The following is a 20,085-nucleotide window of genomic DNA, read 5'->3' as shown; positions in this document are numbered from 1 at the left end:
TTTTCCCCCCCTAATTCCAAGCACCATGTATTTGATCATATAAGAAAAATCACAAGTATTGACTGTTTCTTCCTGAAAACATGAGGGACTCTCCTTCAGTAATTAGGACAACACTTTGTAATGTTGAAGGAGAAAAAAAAACAAAAAAAACCCCAAACAAAACAAAACAAAACAAAAAACCCCACAAAACATACAACCAAAGAAAGTACTATCTTGTATTCAGGGCTGGAAAAATCCAATTTCCCATGACAAATCCCAATCAGAGCCAAGTCATCAGTTTCCACAGAATTTAAGTTTTTATTGATAGCCTTCCAAATGTGAAACAAATTTAAATGGATTCAGTGTTGTCTTATGAAGTCAGCAAACTAATGGCTTCAATTTGCCATTTTGCTATTGCTTCGCTTAAATTAACCACTAAGATCAAATTTCATATCTGCTCTTCAGAAGGTCAGCTTCATGATGCTGGTCAGGAAATTTATGAGCAATACCAGAGGCAGCACTAAAAAGTTACTCACAGGTAATGAAAGCCCCACAGAATGGAAACTAGGGAGGGGATTGAGTAACAGAGACCTGCTTCGTCTTGTATCAACCAGGAGACTCTGGTCAGAGGAATAAAGCTGCCAACTTTGTCATTTTTAGCAGCTGAAGCAGATTTGGGGTGAACTGCAAAATGTATCAAGAACTGATATGAAAGAAGACCAGAGGTCTCCTTTCCCCCACCAAGCAAGCTCTAAAGACAATACTGTGGTAGAAATCCCAGCAGCCAAGGCTTGGAGAGATCCGCATTTCCCACAAGGACTGATGCTGGATCTTGCTAGAGAGAACCCTTCACCCTCTTTATCGCTTTTTGGCTACTAGGTAGTTACTATAAATTTCAAGCCTTTAAACTAAAATCTTCCACCTGAATGGGAAACTGATAACTACCACTATGTAGTCAGCATCCACATACCCTCTGCCTTTTGGCATCTAATGCTTTTTAAATTAAGTTACTTTATATCAGAAGGTCAAGTTAATATATACCTCAAGTTCTTCACTGTCTTTGGGCTTTTCCTCAGAGGTCTGTTTAACAAAGTCAGGAATGAGGATTTCCAGTGTAGCTCGGGCTGTGAGAAATGATTTAATGTCTTGGTTACATTTACTATATACAAAGATTCTACAATGGCATGTTTATGACAAGGAAACATCACTTCTTTCTAAAACTGAGGTCCTCAAAGTGTGGGGCACAGCCCCCTAGAAGACGAAGGGGACCATGGAAGGGGGTGTGGCAGGGCCCAGGCCACCCCCACAGGGGCGGGAAGGAAGCGCCACCCATCCCTTCCCCACCCCCAGCTCTGCTCCAGTCCTGCCTCCAGTCACGTACCTGGCTCCCGCCCCCGAAGAAAGCACCACCCATCCCTTCCCCAACCCCAGCTCTGCTCCAGTCCTGCCTCCAGCCTTAGTCCCACTCCCAACCCTGGCCCCTTTACCCTGTCCACATCCCCGCCCCCCGAGCCATGGCCCCAGCCCCAAGGGTGGGGGGGGGGGGGGGGGTCCACAACCCTCAAAAGTTTGGGGACCACTGTTCTAGAATGAAAGATTCTCAGAGCTGCAGTTCACAGATAAGTAAACTGCTTTCTACTTTATAATGAGGCTTGGCGGAACTGGATTTTAAGAATAAATTTCAATATAGATAATATGAATGTTTATTTTTAAGCATTTTTTTCCATTTTTATCAATTTAAATGTCCACAGTTGTCAGTAACTATGGGGAGCTCTGTCAGTAAATAATTGTCTGTAGACATACAGATTCAAAGAGTTAAAGCTTTATGACTGTTAAACACAAACTGTCAACGTCACATCAAAATATACAAAGTAAATATCCTTAAATAAAACTAAGAATTTCTCAAGCAGCATTTTTTTAACTAAATGTAAATTTTTATCATCGATGGAAATGTTCTTAGTTGGTTTGGGCATGTACGGTGAAATTGACATTTACCAATAAAAATCTAATCCTTCCAAGCCTCTATGTAGTATACAATTTATTAATTTATAAGTACAGAGTTTCTGAACATTGATTTATTTAAGAAAGTGTATTTAAGCTTACTGAGTCAACACTGAAAGATTCATCACTATTAAACTGTACACTCACCCATAAACAATTGCTTCTGGCAAAAGTCTGAGTCACAAGAGAGTTTAAGTCAAACTTTCAAAAGTGCTTAAGTTCCATTTGCAAAAGTGGCATAGAAGACCAAGTTCCACTGACAGTCAACATGACTAAGGCCAGGTCTACACTTAAAAGTTTTTGCCAGTGTAGCTATGAAGGTTAGAAGTGTGATGCTTTTACAGTAGCCATGCCAGAAAAAAAAAACCAAGTACAGGTTCAGTTATACCAGCAAAAAAAGTGCTTTTTGCAAGTATAGCTTATTTCATTTGCCAAACCAGTCTAAGCCAAATCAGCAAAAGTATATTTTGCTCGTATAACTGCATCTGCATTAGGAGGATTTTGTTGGTATAGCTCTAAAGTTGGAAAGGCTTCAAAGTGTAGCCAAGGTCCTAGGTTCCTAAATCACTTAGGCACTCTTTAAAATATGATATCTTGTCTTTATGCTGAGCCCTTAAGCCAGAGTTTGAAAGCAGCAGGCCTCCAAAACATTCACATCTAGGGATGAGTACAAAGTTCTAAGTATCCACGCCCCAAATCATCCAGAGACTTATTACAGAACAGAGTCAACATCTTAAACAACTGAAAGCAAATAAGGAGCAAATGGTAGTCTTTGGAAACTGGAACAATAAGTTCCATGTGGCTTACACTACCAAGCAAAAAGATCAAAATTACCAGAGAATTTCACAGAAGGACAAGAATTGGGTAATTATATTTTACCTTTCTCATTTATATGATTACCCTTTGCACTCCCTTTATGATCTTAAATCTCATGAAATCTTATGGCTTTTCTAGAAACAGAGAATTACTTCATATCTGCTGATTAAAGATCCAAGATTAGTATTTATGTTAGTGTCTGAAGTTTCTCCAAGGTTTCTAAATCCCACAGTTAGTTGCTTGAGACAGGATTCATTGTAAATTTAACAGTGTTCCCCAGATCAATTGTTAACCATTTTCCTCCAAAAATATACACGAATACACCTCTCAGTTGAGTATCGAAAAAAGCTTAATTTAATCCTACTCATTGCTGTTAACCAATCATCTCCAAAGCAGAGGTACAAGTAGGCAAGCATAGCAATTCAATGGCTGGTACTTAGGAAGTATGTATGTTACCAGCTTTATTCTTGGCGAGTTTTTTGCTGCTTGCAGTTCCTGCCCCATAAGTCACTCCATCAATAATCACTGAGGCTCCAAAAGGCTCACTTGGGTTCTCTTAAAATGTGGGAGAGAAAAGCTTTTCAAAATTCCAATCTTTTAAATATAAACACACATTAAAAACATACAGTAAAAATAAAATCATCAAGAATATGAGAATGCCCCATACTTGGAGCTTTGTTTTCTCCTTCATTTGAACCTCAAGAGATCTGAAAACTAACTTCTTCCTCGCAGGGGTTCTCAAACTGTGGGTCGTGATCCCATTTTAATGGGGTTGCCAAGGCTAGCTTATACTTGCTGGGACTCAGGGCCGAAGCCCAAGCGCCAGGGGCCGAAGCCGAAACCCTTGGGCAGCGGGGCTCAGGTTACAGGCCCCCTGGCTGGGGCTGAAGCCCTTGGACTTTGGCTTTGCTCCCCTCTCCCTCACCAGGGCAGTGAAGCATGGGCTTTGGTCCCCCCACCTGGGGCGGTAGGGCTTGGGCGGGCCCAGGCTTCGATCCTCCCCTCCTGGGGTCACATAGTAATTTTTGTTGTCAAAAGGGGGTCACGGTGCAGTGAAGTCTGAGAATCCCTGCTCTAGAGAATAGCAATCACCACTCACCCATTTATATACAAAAACATATGCATCTTTTCTCAGAAGGGACATATCAACCATGAAATCATCACCATCTCATGTACTTGTTCAGAATTAAAGTACTGTGATTGTATTACATTGTGAGCACATTTTTTTGGAATTTCTGTCAACATTAAGGTTTTAATTCCATATGATGTTTTGGAGTCTCTTACACAGTGTTCCAACACAAAACCTAAGCATTTTATAGTGAAGCATAGTATCAAAGGTTTCAGAGTAGCAGCCGTGTTAGTCTATATTCGCAAAAAGAAAAGGAGTACTTTTATCTCTAAGGTGCCACAAGTACTCCTTTTGTTCATCAAAAGTGCTTTTTGAAGAACTAGAGCTGAAATATAAATCCAATAGGATTAACACAACGGGTGAGAGAAGAAAAGGGTCTTATTTCAACAAACATGATCTAGCAGCTGAATGGCTTTTTTATGTGCCCACCACACAGCTGGAAGGGCACAAGTTCTTTCTCCAATATACATGTGATGAAATGGATAAAAGCAGAGGCAAGGAAGTTATGTATGCCTTTGGGTAAGGCTGACTGGAGTGTGTGGCTGGATGAAGCAAGGAAAACCTGGAAGATATCTGCACACGAGGTAGATGGTTTTGGTACAATAAATTGTGATCTGCTAATAGTGTCATTTTTAGGTTGCCTTTGTTAGATAATGTAATTTAACTCATTCAACCCCAATCCTTATCTCGAAGGTTACATCCCAAGGACAGTTGCTCCCCTGGGATCTTTGTCCAACTGGGAGCCTCTCATATGGCAGATAAACCCAGCAGGAAGTTTAAAGACTCAGCCAGGAACTATCAGGATATAGTCCATCACCTTAGGATAATTTGATTCTTTTTTCATGTATTTATTTAGATTTAAAATTATAAAATAAGATGGCACGCAAAAATGCTCCTGACAGTCCAATAACTTCACTAATTAAACAATATAATGAAATCCCAGCAGCTTTGAAATAATAATTCCAAGAGGAACTCAGCCAGCCAGCCACCTACAGAATTCATTCCACCCCTTCATCATTTTGGGAAGCAGATAGTTAATCTTTACACTCTTTCTATTCTTATTAACTGGATGGAAACTTTATAATCTATACCTAACCAATTTTATTTTTTCCTCTTCATATCGAAAAAAAAAATTATAATTCCAGCAACTGCCTGAGGCGTTAACGGCGACTAAGTATAGAACCACTTACCACATGACCGTGGTCATTTTCAGTATCCATTCATATATTTTAAGAGGTCAATTTGTATGTATACAATTCTAATGTTACCAGATTTATGAAGGAACATAATGCCATAATGACAAGACTGATACGGATCAACTTCAACATGAAATACAAGAGCTGTAATGAAGATATTTGAACTTTGACTTGCCAAAGTCAATCCAATTTTTGTGAGCAATAAAATTCAAATTAATGTTAAAAAGTTACTATGGCTATCCCAGCATAAGTGTGTGTTGTGTGTAACATAATAGATAATATATTAAGTGAAACCTTACAATTCTAAAGATCTGTCGACACAGGAATAAAAACCCCACAGTTGGCCTGGGTCAGTTGATTCAGGCTCATAGGGCTCAAGCTGCAGGCTAAAAAATTGTTGTGTAGATGTTCGGGCTTGGGCTGGAGCCTAAACGTCTACACAACAATTTTTCAGCCCGCAGCCTCAGCTCCACGAACTGAAGTCAGGGGATCCAGGCCAACCACAGTGGTTCCGCAGGTCTTTTATCCCTGTAGAGACACACCTTAAGAAGCATTTCCTAATTAAAAGGTCTACGTTAACTTTAGTATAAGGCCATTTTGGAAATAATTTGTGTTTATTTTTAAAAGAATTCTTTTAACACTAGTCAATTCAATAATACTGCACAACATGCTATTCAACTGGCTGCAAATCAGATCTTCTGGATACTAAGTGACATGAGTAAAATAATCGAACACTACCCTTATGACTGATAGTGTCATACAATAAAAGTTAGGATTACCACATTTCAATAGTGCTTCCTTTTAGATGAAAGTCAAACATATACATTACCTAAATCAGTTTTCATTTTAGAGTATTTTTTCCAGCTCAGAGGAACATAGTAACACTGTTTTTGTAGTGTACACATGCACACACGCACACACGCACACACGCACACACGCACACACGTAAGGGAGAGGTAAAAGGAGGCAGAAGATTATGCTACTTTTGTTGTACAAACTAGAATCTGGCCCACAGTATACTCTCAAGATGCTTAGTAGGAAAGTCTCCATTTCTTGCTGCTTTTCAGAATACCCAAGCATTAAAATAAGTATCACTGAACAAAAAGTATTGTGCTGAAGTTAGAATTCATGCAGACTTACCACATTCAAAGAAATTGTAAACAGGGCGGACCTTTAGGACTCGTTGCATATATTCATGCAGTATGCAAACTTCAGACTTCCCATTGGGATTAATAACAAACTCTGGGAAAATAAAGACCTTTCATTTAAGTAATTCCAGGCTTTTGAAAAACGGTCTACAAAAAACAAAAATCCAAAACTGCAAGCTACTGAGATTAAAAATGCCCTGCTTATCAATCATTTATTCAAATGCATGAAACTAAATATTATGATAAATGCAGTTTACTCAAACATGGATTACTAAAACCCCAGAGAGTCTATTTTTAAAGGCTTTTTTAAAACAATTACTAAGAAAATAAATCTTAGACCAAGTTCTGAGAAGACTGAAAAATACACTAATTATTGTAACATGCCTATTAAATAAATACTTACTTTTCTGCAGCCACTGAGGTTTCCTGACATCCAATCATAGAACCACAGAAAACGCAGGGTTGGAAGGGACCTTGAGAAGTCACCAAGTCCAGCCCCCTGAGCTGTGGCAGGACCAAGTAAAACTAGACTATCCTTGAAAGGTGTTTGCCCAATTTGTTTTTAAAAAACTTTCAATGATAGGGACTCCACAACGTCCTCTAGAAACCTATTCCATAGCTTAACTGGCCTTATAGTTAGAAAGTTTTTCCCTAATATCGAACCTAAATCTCCCTTGCTGCAGATAAAGCCCATTACTTCTTGTCCTACCTTCAGTAAACGTGGAGAACAATTGATCACCGTCCTGTTTATAAACAGCTCTTAACATATTGGAAGGCTTATGTCGCCCCTCAGGCTTCTCTTCTCAAGACTAAACATGCAGTTTTTTCAACCTTTCCTCATAGATCAGGTTCACTAAATCTTTTATCATTTTTATCCTTTTATCTTCTAGACTTTTTCCAATTTTTCCACATCCTTCCTCAACTGTGGTGCCCATAACTGGACACAATACTTCACCTGAGGCCTCACAGTGCAGAGCAGAGTGGGACAATTACCTCCTGTGTCTAACATACAACACTCCTGTTAATACATCCCAGAATCAGATTAGCCTTTTTGCAGCTGCATCACACTGACTACTCATTCAGTTTGTGGTTCACTATAACCCCCAGATCCTTTTCAGCAATACCACCACCTAGACGGTTATATTCCCCATTTTGTAGTCGTGCATTTGATTTCTCCTTCCTATCAGACTCTAGCACCTCAAAACGACCACAGAAAAGTTATTGTCTCATAGCAAGATAAAATGGGTTATGTATGAATCTGTTCCTTTCCCTGGTGGGCGTAGGCTTCAAATCCAGCTCATGAAAGTGAAAAGAGCTTGTCCTATCCCAGAGAAACGTGCCAGCAAGATCTGCCAGGTCCAGCTGGAAGGCTGCACTTATTCCCATGGGAAGAAGCAGCATATTTCTCCACAGTGGAGAGAACTGTTTGCTGGATCCAAAAGACAAAATACACTATCCCTGAACTATCCTAGAAAGGGAGATCACATTTGATTCTAGCCAAAAAAGGACTTTTGTTTGTTAATCGTCCCCTGAAACAAAGGAACTGCTTCATTTATACCCACTGAAGCAAACTGCTTTAGTGTCACCACCATGAAGGGACTGTTTGTTTAATCATGCTGGAGCTAGAGAAACTGTATTTTACTAGAAAACAATGAAGTATTACATTAAATAAAAAGGCAGAAGGAACTAAGACAACCATTTATAGAAAGTCTGACCAATAAAGAAATCCTGTTAACCTGACACAAGCACGGTGTCCTGGTATTTTTTGGGGATGTGAAGCCTGCCAAATTAAGACGACAAGATGTCTGATGATGCAGCCCCACAATGGCCCAGGATTCTGAGACCAATCAAATCAGAATTTAGAAGGACTGGATCCAACTCTTAAAGGGATATGTAAGTTGATTTTTTTAAAACTAACTTCAGAAGTTCAAGTTTCTCATAAAACACACACAGGGTTGTTGTTAAATTTCTTTTTCTTTCTTTCTTTCTCTAAAATGTTTTCTCTGCTCCCCTGCTGTTTATAATTTTTTTTTCAGCAAAGCTGAAAGTAGGTGGACCCAAAAGCAATATGTACACACACTCAGGCCAGTCCTCCCCATCTGCTCTACGTGCATAGGCCTGCCTTATGCCTATTCAGTTTCATCTTTGCTGCCGCAATTACTAGTAAACACCCCTTTCCAGGTTCTTAGAAGACCATGCACAAGCTCTACCCTGTGCAGTACATGTATGATCTCACCACATTAATGCAGGAGATGTTAGGATATAAGTGACTAGTCAAAGTGCTGTCAAATACACAAAGCAAAACAGTTTTCTCTTGATGGGAGAAAGGAATGACAACTGGAACACTGCTCAGGACCAAGGAGTCAAAATAGGCGCTTGGGGGGTCCCAGGCGAGGGCTTGTGGACTGGCAAAACCCCAGCTCTGACTACTTTTTCCTATGGGATCTATGCCCCTTTCTGGGGTAGTCCCACTGTCTCAGGGGAGGGAAAGGCTGCGTAAACATGTACTGTGGATGATACTGCTGCTGCTGACCACCAACATAATGGCCCCTCTGCACTGCTGGCATGTACACTCCCAAAGATCAAAGGGTAGCCTAGGAGTCCTTGAAGGAGTGCAGAGTCTCATCAGCCTTGTCCGAAAACAGTGCTTGACATCAAAGGGCAAATCCTCTATGCCCTACTGCACTTTGGGAGCAATGCCCAAATTCTGCAGCCAGGAAACACTTCTCATGATCATTGCCTAGACCATCACTGTGGCTGAAGTATCTTAGCTACCAAGCAGCTTTCACTGACAAATGCCTGAAATTCTGCTCTTGAGGCTTCAGGCAGCCTGTCTGCAAACTTAAGACATAGCTGTACTTGAAACAGCAAAACCTGCTGGTTAGCAATTTGCCCCTGCAAGGAAAAGGAAGTGTAAATCTTCTTGCCCTTAAGTCAATTTGTTTAGAGTCCTTTTCCTTGAGAGTGGATTTAAACCTGCCTTGTTCACCATGGTTTTGACCAGTGAATCTGAGGCCAGATGGGAGTGAAAATTCAAATCCCTGCACCAGAACAAAGTAGCGCTTCTCCATGTGCTTTATCACAGGTGGTACTGAAGTTAACATGCTCTAGAGGACCTTAACAATGTGTTCTTTGAGCCGGCTAATAGGAAGGACGACTCTCCCAGGCGCAGTTGGCTGTAGGATATCCACTAACTTCTGGGTGTTCTCCTTCATAAACTCCGCTTAGATACCTAGAGAAGCGGCCACTGACTGCAAAAGGTGCTGATACACTTTGAAATACCGAAGTGGAGGAAGAGCCAGGCATCACAGATTCATCCAGGGATGAAGATGAAGCGGTTAACTGTTCTGGATCCTGCTCTAGGACTGAGGGGCCTGGACAGAATGATGCTGGAGGCTTACCAGTGCCTGTGGTGGATCGACAGTCAATGCCACGGATCTGGTCAGTGATCTTGCCTTTGAGCGAGATGAGGAGTAGCACCTCCTCTTCTCCTGGAGGCTACTGGTATGGATAGGCCCTTGGTAGCCTGTAGATACAAGGCCAGGGACCCCCAACCTGATAGTAAGAAGAGCGCTGATCCTGGTACCCAGAGCACTCCATGAACAGCCCCTGGACGCCAAAGATTTCCAGGCTTCAGGGGATAAAGATGGAGCAAGCCCTGAGGGTGCGAGCAACTGGTCTGACTAGTGAGTCCATAGCCCAGAATGATGAGGAAGCTGGCGCTGATGGTGGAAATGGTACCAGAGGCACCAAGTATGCCTTCATTGTTTCGGTACTGGAAGCGGTATTGATCCTGAAGACAGTAGCCATGCCAAAGGAACTGATAGTGCTGATGTGCAGGGTGGTGACTGCTGCCAGGGTAACATCAGTGACACCAGTTGCAGGAGTGCCAAAGACATTCCTAGTGCTGGGGAGGTCCCTTGCACCAAGCCTTGAACCAGCCTCTCTTCCAATGACTGTAAAAGGGAATCCTCAGTGTACAGTGTTGACAGACTCAGAGGTTCAGCTGCCTGCCCAGTCAACAGGGCTATCAAAGCCACAGCCCTGTTAAAGTTGTGGACCAAGGGTTAGGTTGGGACAAAGGCAGAGGAGGTCCGCTGCTGCCTGAGACACTGCTGACGCAGAAACAGCTGGTGCTAGTCACCTCATCAGTACCAGACGCAACAGATGCCCGGGGACTGGAAACAGAGTCAATGCTATGGGGGTCTCTGATCTCCTTGCATGGTATTGGGGTGCGGTTGATGGGACCTGCTCCAACCCATGCACTGGCATTCACCCTGTGCCAATCTGCCCTCCTTCTGGGGCATGCAGAGGAGTCCCCATGCAACCTGGAGCTGCCTCAGGTCAGTCTTATGCAACCTTTATCTCAGCACACTCAACACGGCAGGACTCCTCCATCTCTTTGGAGGGGTGCCAGTTCCTGGATACGAGCAGCAGCATTCTCAGAAAGTGATGGCAACCTCTGATCTGACAAGGGCCTCATCACTGAAGCAGGCCAAATGGCCTGTTTGAGCTGTTGCTGCTTCAGACAAAGATCTCTCACCACCTGTGTCAGTTTGGTCAATGATCTGCAAATTGAACACCGCTCCTTGATAGGGGCTTTGCCTAGGCACAGCAAGTATCACATGTGGGGATCGTTGTTGAGGATCACCCACCCACGCCCCCACACACAATGGACAATGTTTAAACTCTGGTGAAGGCATCACCAGGGAAATACTTAAATTACAGCTAACGCTAAATCAAACTAAACTATACTAACCAATTTATTTGAGCATAAGCTTTCGTGAGCTACAGCTCACTTCATCGGATGCATACTGTGGAAAGTGTAGAAGATCTTTTTATACACACAAAGCATGAAAAAATACCTCCCCCCACCCCACTCTCCTGCTGGTAATAGCTTATCTAAAGTGATCACTCTCCTTACAATGTGTATGATAATCAAGGTGGGCCATTTCCAGCACAAATCCAGGGTTTAACAAGAACGTCTGGGGAGGGGGGGGGATAACAAGGAGATCCCCAGTTATTTCCCTGATAGCATAAGAAAAGGCTTCACCACCTATGTCCAAAGCAACCAGTATAAATTAACTTAGAGCATATCCTACAATCTTTCCTAAGTCAAGCGGAGTCTTCCATGCAGGACAGCAGGCTCATTAGCCTTTAGTGTGTTGTAAGATTCCCAGCTACTGCAGCCAAAGTGCTCACTGCGTTTTTGGATGCTGTCAGAAAAGTAGGTACCATCTATTATTAAGTTCAATAAGGCTGAAAGAACCATTCTTTAGAACTTAACTGCTCAGTATGATGCAAATTTAAATTGCAAAATAAATATCATTACATCATAGAGCATTATAAACCTAGAGCAGTAGAAAAGGAATGACTGAGCAAAAAAGATAAAGGTCTTAAGGACAAATTACAAACACCCTATTACCTGTAACTGGTGATTTTTAAACAAAAAAATGTTTTAAAAAAAATTGTTGTCATTAACTGATTCAGAACAGAGGCTGTGAAGATGACATTTTATTAATGATTCACAATGTAAGCAAAAATGTGTACCTTCTACACAATGTTTTCTATAGTAAATATGACAGGTTTCAGAGTAGCAGCTGTGTTAGTCTGTATCTGCAAAAAGAAAAGGAGGACATGTGGCACCTTAGAGACTGACAAATTTATCTGAGCATAAGCTGTAGCTCACGAAAGCTTATGCTCAAATAAAATTGTTAGTCTCTAAGGTGCCACAAGTCCTCCTTTTCTTTTTATAGTAAATGTGTTTTGACAATACTTTTTCCAATGACCATAGTAGGTACAAAAACAGAACCAAGACTATAAACTTCCAGTACTTCCTAAAATCATGGGACCATATAGAAATCAACACTTTCCATACTTTAAGTCAAATTTAATATTGGAAAATGACAAATTTCAAAATTCTAACTCCAACTAGATGAAACTTACCTTTCTTTGTAGGTGCATCTTGCACAGACAAGGTAATGAGTTTCTGATTGGCTGGCAGAATAGGCCGCTCAGACTCCGCCTGCTTCCGCTTCATTTCACGGTTGAACTGTCGTCTCTCAGCCCAGGTTCTGAATTTTTTTACGGTAACTTGTTCAAAATCAAAACGCTTTTCAAGGTAGTGTCTAAAATCCTCAAGGTCTATGAAAAATAATCAAATCCAGTTATTCCTATACTTCACCATGCAAGAGACCTGCCTGTGGACTCTCAAGAGCAAGATTAATGAAAAACTGCATGCAATTCATTTGTACAGTCACTCATTCCTGTCTTTTATTACATGTGCAACTGTTGTACCTTTGCCAAAAAAAGACTAACCCTCCACTGTGTCCAACACTTACTATTTTATATATTTTCAATGACAGTGCAATTTTGTTGGTTCCCAAGGCTTTACAAAACTTTCTCAAAACATAATTTCTATACTTGTTCCTATTATATTTATTCAAGTCTATTTTTAATGTAAAAACAATTTTCAGCTTAGTCTCTTTTTAAAAACAAGTTTTACAAATCGCCATCCTTGATTAGGCACAACAACTGGTCAAGCAGGTCTTAAACAAAGAAATGTGTATTTACCTCAATTTACATATAAGTAGTAAGCAAGGTCCTTGAGACAGCAAGAGAGAGAGAGAGAAGGCAAACCTGCACTTTAGCAAACAGCAGCATGAAACCTCTTTCACAACAAGACCCCATATCTCCATCTCCACAGCTGGTAGGAACTTTATCTAGGGATAACCCTCAGGAAAATGCATTTCAAAGGGTGACAACTATAAAAGGAAAGGGCAAGCACACCACTGTTCTCTCTCCCTACCCATCTCTCTCTTTTCCACCTAAGACTACAAAAGAAACAGCATATGGACTTTGGAAGCAGATACCGACTTGAAAATTTGGTCAGCAGTGTCACTGGGAATCTGTGGTAAGAATTTTACCTTGAACCAATCTAGTTTATGTTTAGAAAGTGTTTTATCTTTCTTTCTCTTGTAACCATTTCTGACTTTAATGCCTTATACCTCTACTCATTTAAAATCTTTATAGTTAAATAAACTTGTTTTATTCTTTAATCAAAACTAATCACGGGTTGAACTGTACAGGAACCTCCATTTATGGTGGCAAGCTGTTATATATTGATCCCCTTAGAGAGGAAATGAACCTAATATATCTGGACTGTCTAGTAGGGTATGTGAGTATGTTGGGTTCGCCCTGCAATTAGTAACCAAGGCTGCTAGATGCCAAAGTGTGGCTGGTGTTTTTGGACAGGCTGCTGGGGTCAGAGTTGCTGGACTAGGATTTTGTCTATACACAGCCACTTGGGCTGTAAACCTGCATGCCATTTGTGAGGAGCCCAGGTTGAGAGCTACAGCAGCAAAGCATTGTGAGACACCCCCAAGTTTCAGGGCTGGGGTGACAGCCCCTCACTGGTCTGGATTGCACCCCAGAATGTCATAATATGTACCTCAGTTTTTAGTTCAAAAGGAGAGTGGTAGGGAGAATCAGTAGAAAACAGAACAATGACAAAGATAAGTTTCCTCCAGAGAGAATACCAATGCTTCTTAAGAGAAGGGGGAGGGACAAAGGGGAGGAGACTACTAATGGGACATGCTTGCCATTCTGGCTCCTGCCAGATTAACAGGATTGAATTTTCCCCAGGCCACAGCCTAGGGACACTAAATTGTTAAAAACCCCTTGCTACAGAGGAAGGAAGGGAGCACCTGCTGGAAGAGAGACTGACAAAGAAATGCAGAGAATGCAGCAACTCATTATTTCTCCCAGCCCAGAAGTAATAATACCATCACCTAGCTTTTATAGCATTTTTCATCAGTATTTCTTAAAGTACTTTACAAAGGAAGTCAGTATCATTATCCTTATTTTTACAGAGGCACAAAGAGGTGAAGTGACTTGCCTGAGGTTACCAGTGGCAGAGCCAGGAACAAGCCCTCAGCCCCAGTCCAGTGTTTTAACCACTGGGCTGAGTGGAACTTCCCAAAAAAATTCAAGGAAAGGAAAAAGTTTTAGGTAGGACCTTGGCGTATAGGCTTTTTGTTCTTTCATTTCTCTTCTTGTTATATTCCTCTGAATGAATAAACAGTACGTTTTGATAGAACTCTTGAGTCATTTTAATTTGATGGTGGTCACAGGCCCCTGGAGAGACACTTTCTTGCAGGTGCCAAATACAGTTGGGCCAGTCACGTTTACACAGTTGGGAAATAGGGAGACTGTAATCCAGAGATCGAGTCCAAGAGTGGCTGAACCACAGTATTCCACCCCTGAGAGGTGCAGGAAGCCAAGCGTGCAACCTGAGGGGGGGCTGTTGAAAGGGTCTGCAAAGGGCTCTAAAATGCAGTTCGCCATGTAACTGTAAAAGCAAGCTTTTTTATTTTATTCTCTGCTGATGCCCTGGACGTTTTTAAGATACAATCACCACCTTCATCCACAATCTCTATACTATTGCAGCATAGAGGTTCTCTCTACAGTTCAGTTTTCTTTGTTTGTCGGCTGGGCAGCCACTTCATTTAGCACAAACTACATCAGCACTATGTACTTCTTACCAGGAAGCATCAATAAAATGGCAGCTCACTGAAAGACCATCGGAACAGTTCACAACATTGAAAATACTAAACAGGTATTTCTTAAAGATACTTCGGGAAAAAAGCTGAGCTTAAGTTCATGTATTCTTAGTTAGTTAGTACACTATTCCATATTATTAGAAATAATCTGCATTCTTCCCATAGTTCTGTACTAACCTTAAGTTTTCAAACAAATCTAAAAAGGAACTCATTTTAAACTTGTTGCTTAAGAAATTTACAGAGCCTATCTTAGGCTATGTCTACACTAGCACTTTTGCTGGTACAACTTTTGTTGGTCATGGGTGTGGGAAAAACAAAACAATCCCCGTGACCGACAAGTTTCCCTAACAAAAGTGCTGGTGTGGACAGCGCTATGTTGGCAGGAAACACTCTCCCACCAACATAGCTATCGTCGCTTGTTGGTGGTGATTTAATTATGCCAGTGGAAGATCTCTCCCACTGGCATAGAGTGGCTACATGGGAGACCTTACAGCGGTGCAGTTGCAGCAGTACAGCTGTGCCACTGTAAGATCTCTAGTGTAGACATAGCCTTAGGCTTTGTCTACACTACCCTGCTTTTAGCAACACGGCTGTGCTGCCACAGCCGTGCCGCTAAAAGGCACGCAGTGTATCTGCTGTTTGTCAGCAGGAGAAAGCTGTCCTGCAGAACAAAGACTTCCACTCCCTCCCCGCAAGTGGCAGCTGTGGTGCTGTTCACACCGGCGATTTTGCCAATGAAGTTTTGCCGACGAAGTTGCAGTGTAGACAAAGCCTTAGTCCATTCACTGCAATATCTTGACTAATTAAACTACTACCATGAGGCTCTGTTTTAACCATTATTCACACTCCTGTCCCCTAGAGCAGTGCTACTCAAAGTGGTGGTCCACGGACCACTGCCGGTCCGCAAGTCATCGGCTGCCGGTCTGCAAGCACACTGAAAGAAAAAAATTGCCGGTCCCCCACATCAGATAGCTTGAGAAGCACCGACCTAGAGGACACCTCTAGTGCACTATACACATGACTATACCATGAGACAATCTGGCAGCTGATGCCAGTGCACATTGTGGCCAACTCCTTATTAAGCACGACGACATAGAGAGAGCACTTTACTCTGGTACTCCATAATCTCCACTGGCTGCCTTTTAGCTTCTGGATAGAGTTTAAGGTGTTCATTTTAATCTATAAACATGAAACAATTTAAGACTTGGTTACTTGAGGCACAGCCCCTCCTCCTGTCTGGGATACTGTTGCAGATGCAATTAGTGGAAACAACAGAGTTCCCGTCCCCTCAAGATGTATTAAAAAAGGATGTAGTAGGAAAGCTCCTAGCAGGGTGTTTTCTAATGATGAATTCCAAATATGCTCTCCTGTTTGCTCGGTCAAAACATGAATTGTTAGCTTTCCAGTAACACCAAACAACCCATATGTTACTTCCTGGATTTTAGAGGAGGGGCAGACTGCTGGAATATGTACAGCGGATAGTAAAGGCTTATTGTGGATATTGCTTTTGTTTGGAAGTATTATTCATAGATATTTAGGTCAGAAGGGACCATTATGATCATCTAGTCTGACCTCCTGCACAACGCAGGCCAGAGAATTTCACCCACCACTCCTGCAAAAAACCTCTCACCTATGTCTGTGCTACTGAAGTCCTCAAATCGTGGTTTAAAGACTTCAAGGAGCAGAGAATCCTCCAGCAAGTGACCCGCGCCCCATGCTACAGAGGAAGGCGAAAAACCTCCAGGGCCTCTTCCAATCTGCCCTGGAGGAAAATTCCTTCCCGACCCCAAATATGGCTATCAGCTAACCCCTGAGCATATGGGCAAGATTCATCAGCCAGATACTGCAGAAAATTCTTTCCTGGGTAACTCAGATCCCACCCCATCTAATATCCCATCACAGGCCACTGGGCCTATTTACCATGAATATTTAATTACCAAAAACATGTTATCCCATCATACCATCTCCTCCATAAACTTATTGAGTTTAATCTTAAAGCCAGATAGATCTTTTGCCCCCACTGCTTCCCTTGGATTCCCTTATCTATGATTCCCCAATTCTATGATGACTTATATGGTCAATCTATTTAATCTTTACACATAAAAAGTCATAGTCTAAAGCCCAGGGTAAGCTTCAAATTTAAAAGACAACGCAGACCACTGGTAGCCTATCAACCACGGTAGTATTTCTAAGAAACAGCAATATACATTAATTAACCAACCAAGGTAAATAACTGACAAAGCTCATAATGAGGCTTGATCAGAAGTTGGCAGGGAAGGGATTCAGACCCGTCTTCATAGTTTTTGTACCAATGTAGTCTATTTCAGTTATGGGTGTAATTTTCTGTTTTGTTAAAAAAAAATGGTTAAAGCAATAGAACCACTAGTGGGCATGCAATTATACTGGTCTAGCTTACTCCTCTGAATATATATGAATAAGCTATACTAGTTTAACTGCATGCTGTGCCTCAAGAAAACAGGTTGCAAACCAGTATAGTTAAATCAGTACAGAAAAATGTGTGTGTGTAGACAATTCCTCAGATGGGTATGGGAATAATACTTTACAAAAGCATGACCCAAATGGTGGTAGTATTTATTTATTCTATAATTTAAGTCTCCTCTAAATAGTCCTTAAATGCATAAAATACAAGTTTACAGTACTATATTCTGATAATTCTCAAATTTCTATTTCTAAAAGATCCTTTCATGTTGATCATCAGCACTCCTCAAAAATACTCCACAGTTACATACCTCCATTCAGTGAGGATCAAATTGCTTTACTGAAGTGGGTATGTATCCCGCCCCTTTTGCAGATGAGGAACTGAAGCAGAGAGAAATGTGATGGCTTGCCCAAAGTCAAGCAGTCAATCAGGAATAAAATCTAGGAATCTTGACTGCCAATCCCCTCCTCTAACAAATAGTAGGCATGGCTTTCAGCACTTACCTACAGATTCATCTTTACACACTTCAACTTTGGCCTTAACTTGTCCTAAGGCTCCTGGTGCTGCATCACCCCCTGAAGGCTCTCTCTCATCTAAAGGCCCAGAATCAGCAGCAGTCGAATCTGGCTCCTCTGTTTGGCAGTCCAGGTCTGAAGACTTGTCTATGTGCTTTATAGGCGATACTTCCCCATTTGGGGTTATGTCATTGTTTTGTTCCCTTTCCTCATTGTCCTTCATTTTCTTGTAATGCAGACAGGGAATGCTACTCAAGGGAGGATCATGTTTCTAGAAGTACAATTATACAAGAATATATAAGTTTAGGGACCATGAAAAGACAAATCTAGTCAGTTTCAAGATGCATTAGCAGTAGTGGTTATACTAGAAATCTACACTAACCGTCTCTCAATCCGCCCAACATTTTTAAAGTCACATTTTCTGATTTTTAAGTGCTCCTCTGCCCCCTGCTGCCCTATGGAGAATGCAAGCAAGTAAAAAAAGAATAACTAAGAGAGAAGAAACAATGAAACTGACTACAAAGTGCTGTCAAATGAACAAACAGTTGCAGACAGTATTGTTGTAATCATATTAGTCCCAGAATATTAGTACTTCAATCACCTTGTCTGTCTATCTGAAATTCAGAGTTGATAAATGCACATTAGAAAACATAATCCCAACTATACATATAAAATGATGGGTCTAACTGAGCTGTTGCCACTCAAGAAAGATCTTGGAATCATTGTGGATAGTTCTCTGAAAACATCCACTCAATGTGCTGTGGGAGTCAAAAAAACTAACAACGTTGGGAATCTTTAGGAAAGGGATAGTTAATACCATATTGCCTCAATATAAATCCATGGTACGCCCAAACCTTGAATACTGCATGCAGATGCGGTCGCCCCATCTCAAAAAAAATATACTGGAAGTGGAAAAGGGCAACAAAAATGATTAGAAGGAACAGCTTCCATATGAGGAGAGATTAATAAAACGGACTCTAGCTTGGAAAAGCTGACTAAGGAGGGATATGATACTCACAACGGGTGTGGAGAAAGTAAATAAGGAAGTGTTATTTACTTCTCATAACACAAGAACTAGGGGTCACGAAATAAAATCATTAGGCAGCAGGTTTAAAAAACAAACAAAAGGAAGTATTTCTTTACACAATGCACAGCCAACGGATGTTGTGAAGATCAAGATTATAACGGGGTTCAAAAAAGAACTGGATAAATTCATGGAGGATAGGTCCATCAATGGCTACTAGCCAGGATGGGCAGGGATGCAAAACCATGCTCTGAAGTGTCCCTAGCCTCTGTTGCCAGAAGCTGAGAATGGGTGAAGGGGGATGAATCACTTGATGATTACCTATTCTGTTCATTTCCCTCTGAAGAACCTGGCGTTGGCCACTGTCAGAAAACAGCATACTGGGCTAGATGGACCACTGGTCTGACCCCGTATGGCTGTTCTTATTGGATTAATTTCTGTTAGATCAAGGCTTGTGCCTCTCACCAACAGAAGTTGGTCCAATATAGTACTTCACTCAAACTAAAACAGATAATATAAGAAAGTTTCTATCTAATAACTTTCAGTACAGTTACATAATTCCATTTAGGCTCCCATACTTCACCCACCCCAGGACACCCTAGCTGTTATAAGTAATAATAGATAGAGCTACGCTTCCCCCCCCCCACCCTTTTCCAAAACAAGATTCCTTTTGATGAAAGCTCTGATTTTAAAAAGGAAAAAGATAGTTTAGACTGAAAAGTCAAGGTTTTGTTAAAATTACAAATATATTTATATTTACAAAACTTAACAGGAATGCTTTCAGATAATTCAGTGACTGTTTCGATTTAAATTAATTGTGTTAAGAGAAATTCAGGTTCTCCACATTCCCATTGTAATTTGTGGGAGTTCTGCTGTATATGGGTAGCACATGTCTAGTTCTGGGAATGAGATTCCCAAGCCATAATTTGACCCTCTAAACAGAATGAATACCCACGATTTAGATATACCTCTGCAGTATTAAAAAAACAATTCTGCAGCGTTGTGGTAGAACAAGAAAACCAGAAAGTAAGACTGACTAGTCCATTTTAATTGCCCAAACTGTAGTGTAGTGAAAATATAAAATATATTTGAAATAAGGTGTTAAGAACACAGATAAAACTGTTTGAAAAACAAAACGTCCCTATCTGGTCATATCTAAGAGGTTTGAAAAATTCTCCAAAGCATACTTCAAAGACTGTTTTGACCAATTACAAATAAATACATAAACTGATACCTAATATTTTTAAATAACTCAAACATTACAATAATAATTAGC

General features: G+C 41.1%; 2 protein-coding genes across 17 annotated transcripts in view; one reads left to right on the top strand and one right to left on the bottom strand.

Annotated features, from left to right (window-relative positions):
• The window catches only part of TRMT2A (tRNA methyltransferase 2 homolog A), a 36,473-nt gene extending 31,122 nt beyond the window's left edge, over positions 1 to 5,351 (top strand). For all 6 annotated transcript variants that reach the window (XM_043529595.1, XM_043529600.1, XM_043529598.1 and 3 more), the window contains exons 12-13: positions 4,362 to 4,509; positions 5,071 to 5,351. In XM_043529595.1, coding sequence (XP_043385530.1) covers positions 4,362 to 4,509; positions 5,071 to 5,187 — 265 coding nt within the window. In that variant the 3' untranslated portion in view covers positions 5,188 to 5,351. The remainder of the gene's footprint in view (positions 1 to 4,361; positions 4,510 to 5,070) is intronic.
• Positions 1 to 20,085, bottom strand: part of DGCR8 (DGCR8 microprocessor complex subunit) — a 45,665-nt gene that overhangs the window by 9,256 nt on the left and 16,324 nt on the right. For 7 of the 11 annotated variants that reach the window (XM_037878450.2, XM_037878452.2, XM_043529587.1 and 4 more), the window contains 5 exons: positions 17,774 to 18,056; positions 12,216 to 12,413; positions 6,262 to 6,363; positions 3,253 to 3,351; positions 1,021 to 1,103 (listed from right to left, as the gene is read on the bottom strand). In XM_037878450.2, the coding sequence (XP_037734378.1) occupies positions 1,021 to 1,103; positions 3,253 to 3,351; positions 6,262 to 6,363; positions 12,216 to 12,413; positions 17,774 to 18,056 (765 nt within the window). The remainder of the gene's footprint in view (positions 1 to 1,020; positions 1,104 to 3,252; positions 3,352 to 6,261; positions 6,364 to 12,215; positions 12,414 to 17,773; positions 18,057 to 20,085) is intronic. The other 4 variants (XM_043529593.1, XM_037878453.2, XM_043529592.1 and 1 more) reach the window with 1 other exon arrangement.

The sequence above is a fragment of the Chelonia mydas genome, chromosome 15 (assembly GCF_015237465.2).
Source record: "Chelonia mydas isolate rCheMyd1 chromosome 15, rCheMyd1.pri.v2, whole genome shotgun sequence".
In the NCBI taxonomy this organism is placed as follows: Eukaryota; Metazoa; Chordata; order Testudines; family Cheloniidae; genus Chelonia; species Chelonia mydas.
This window is presented reverse-complemented; position numbering and strand designations above follow the sequence as displayed.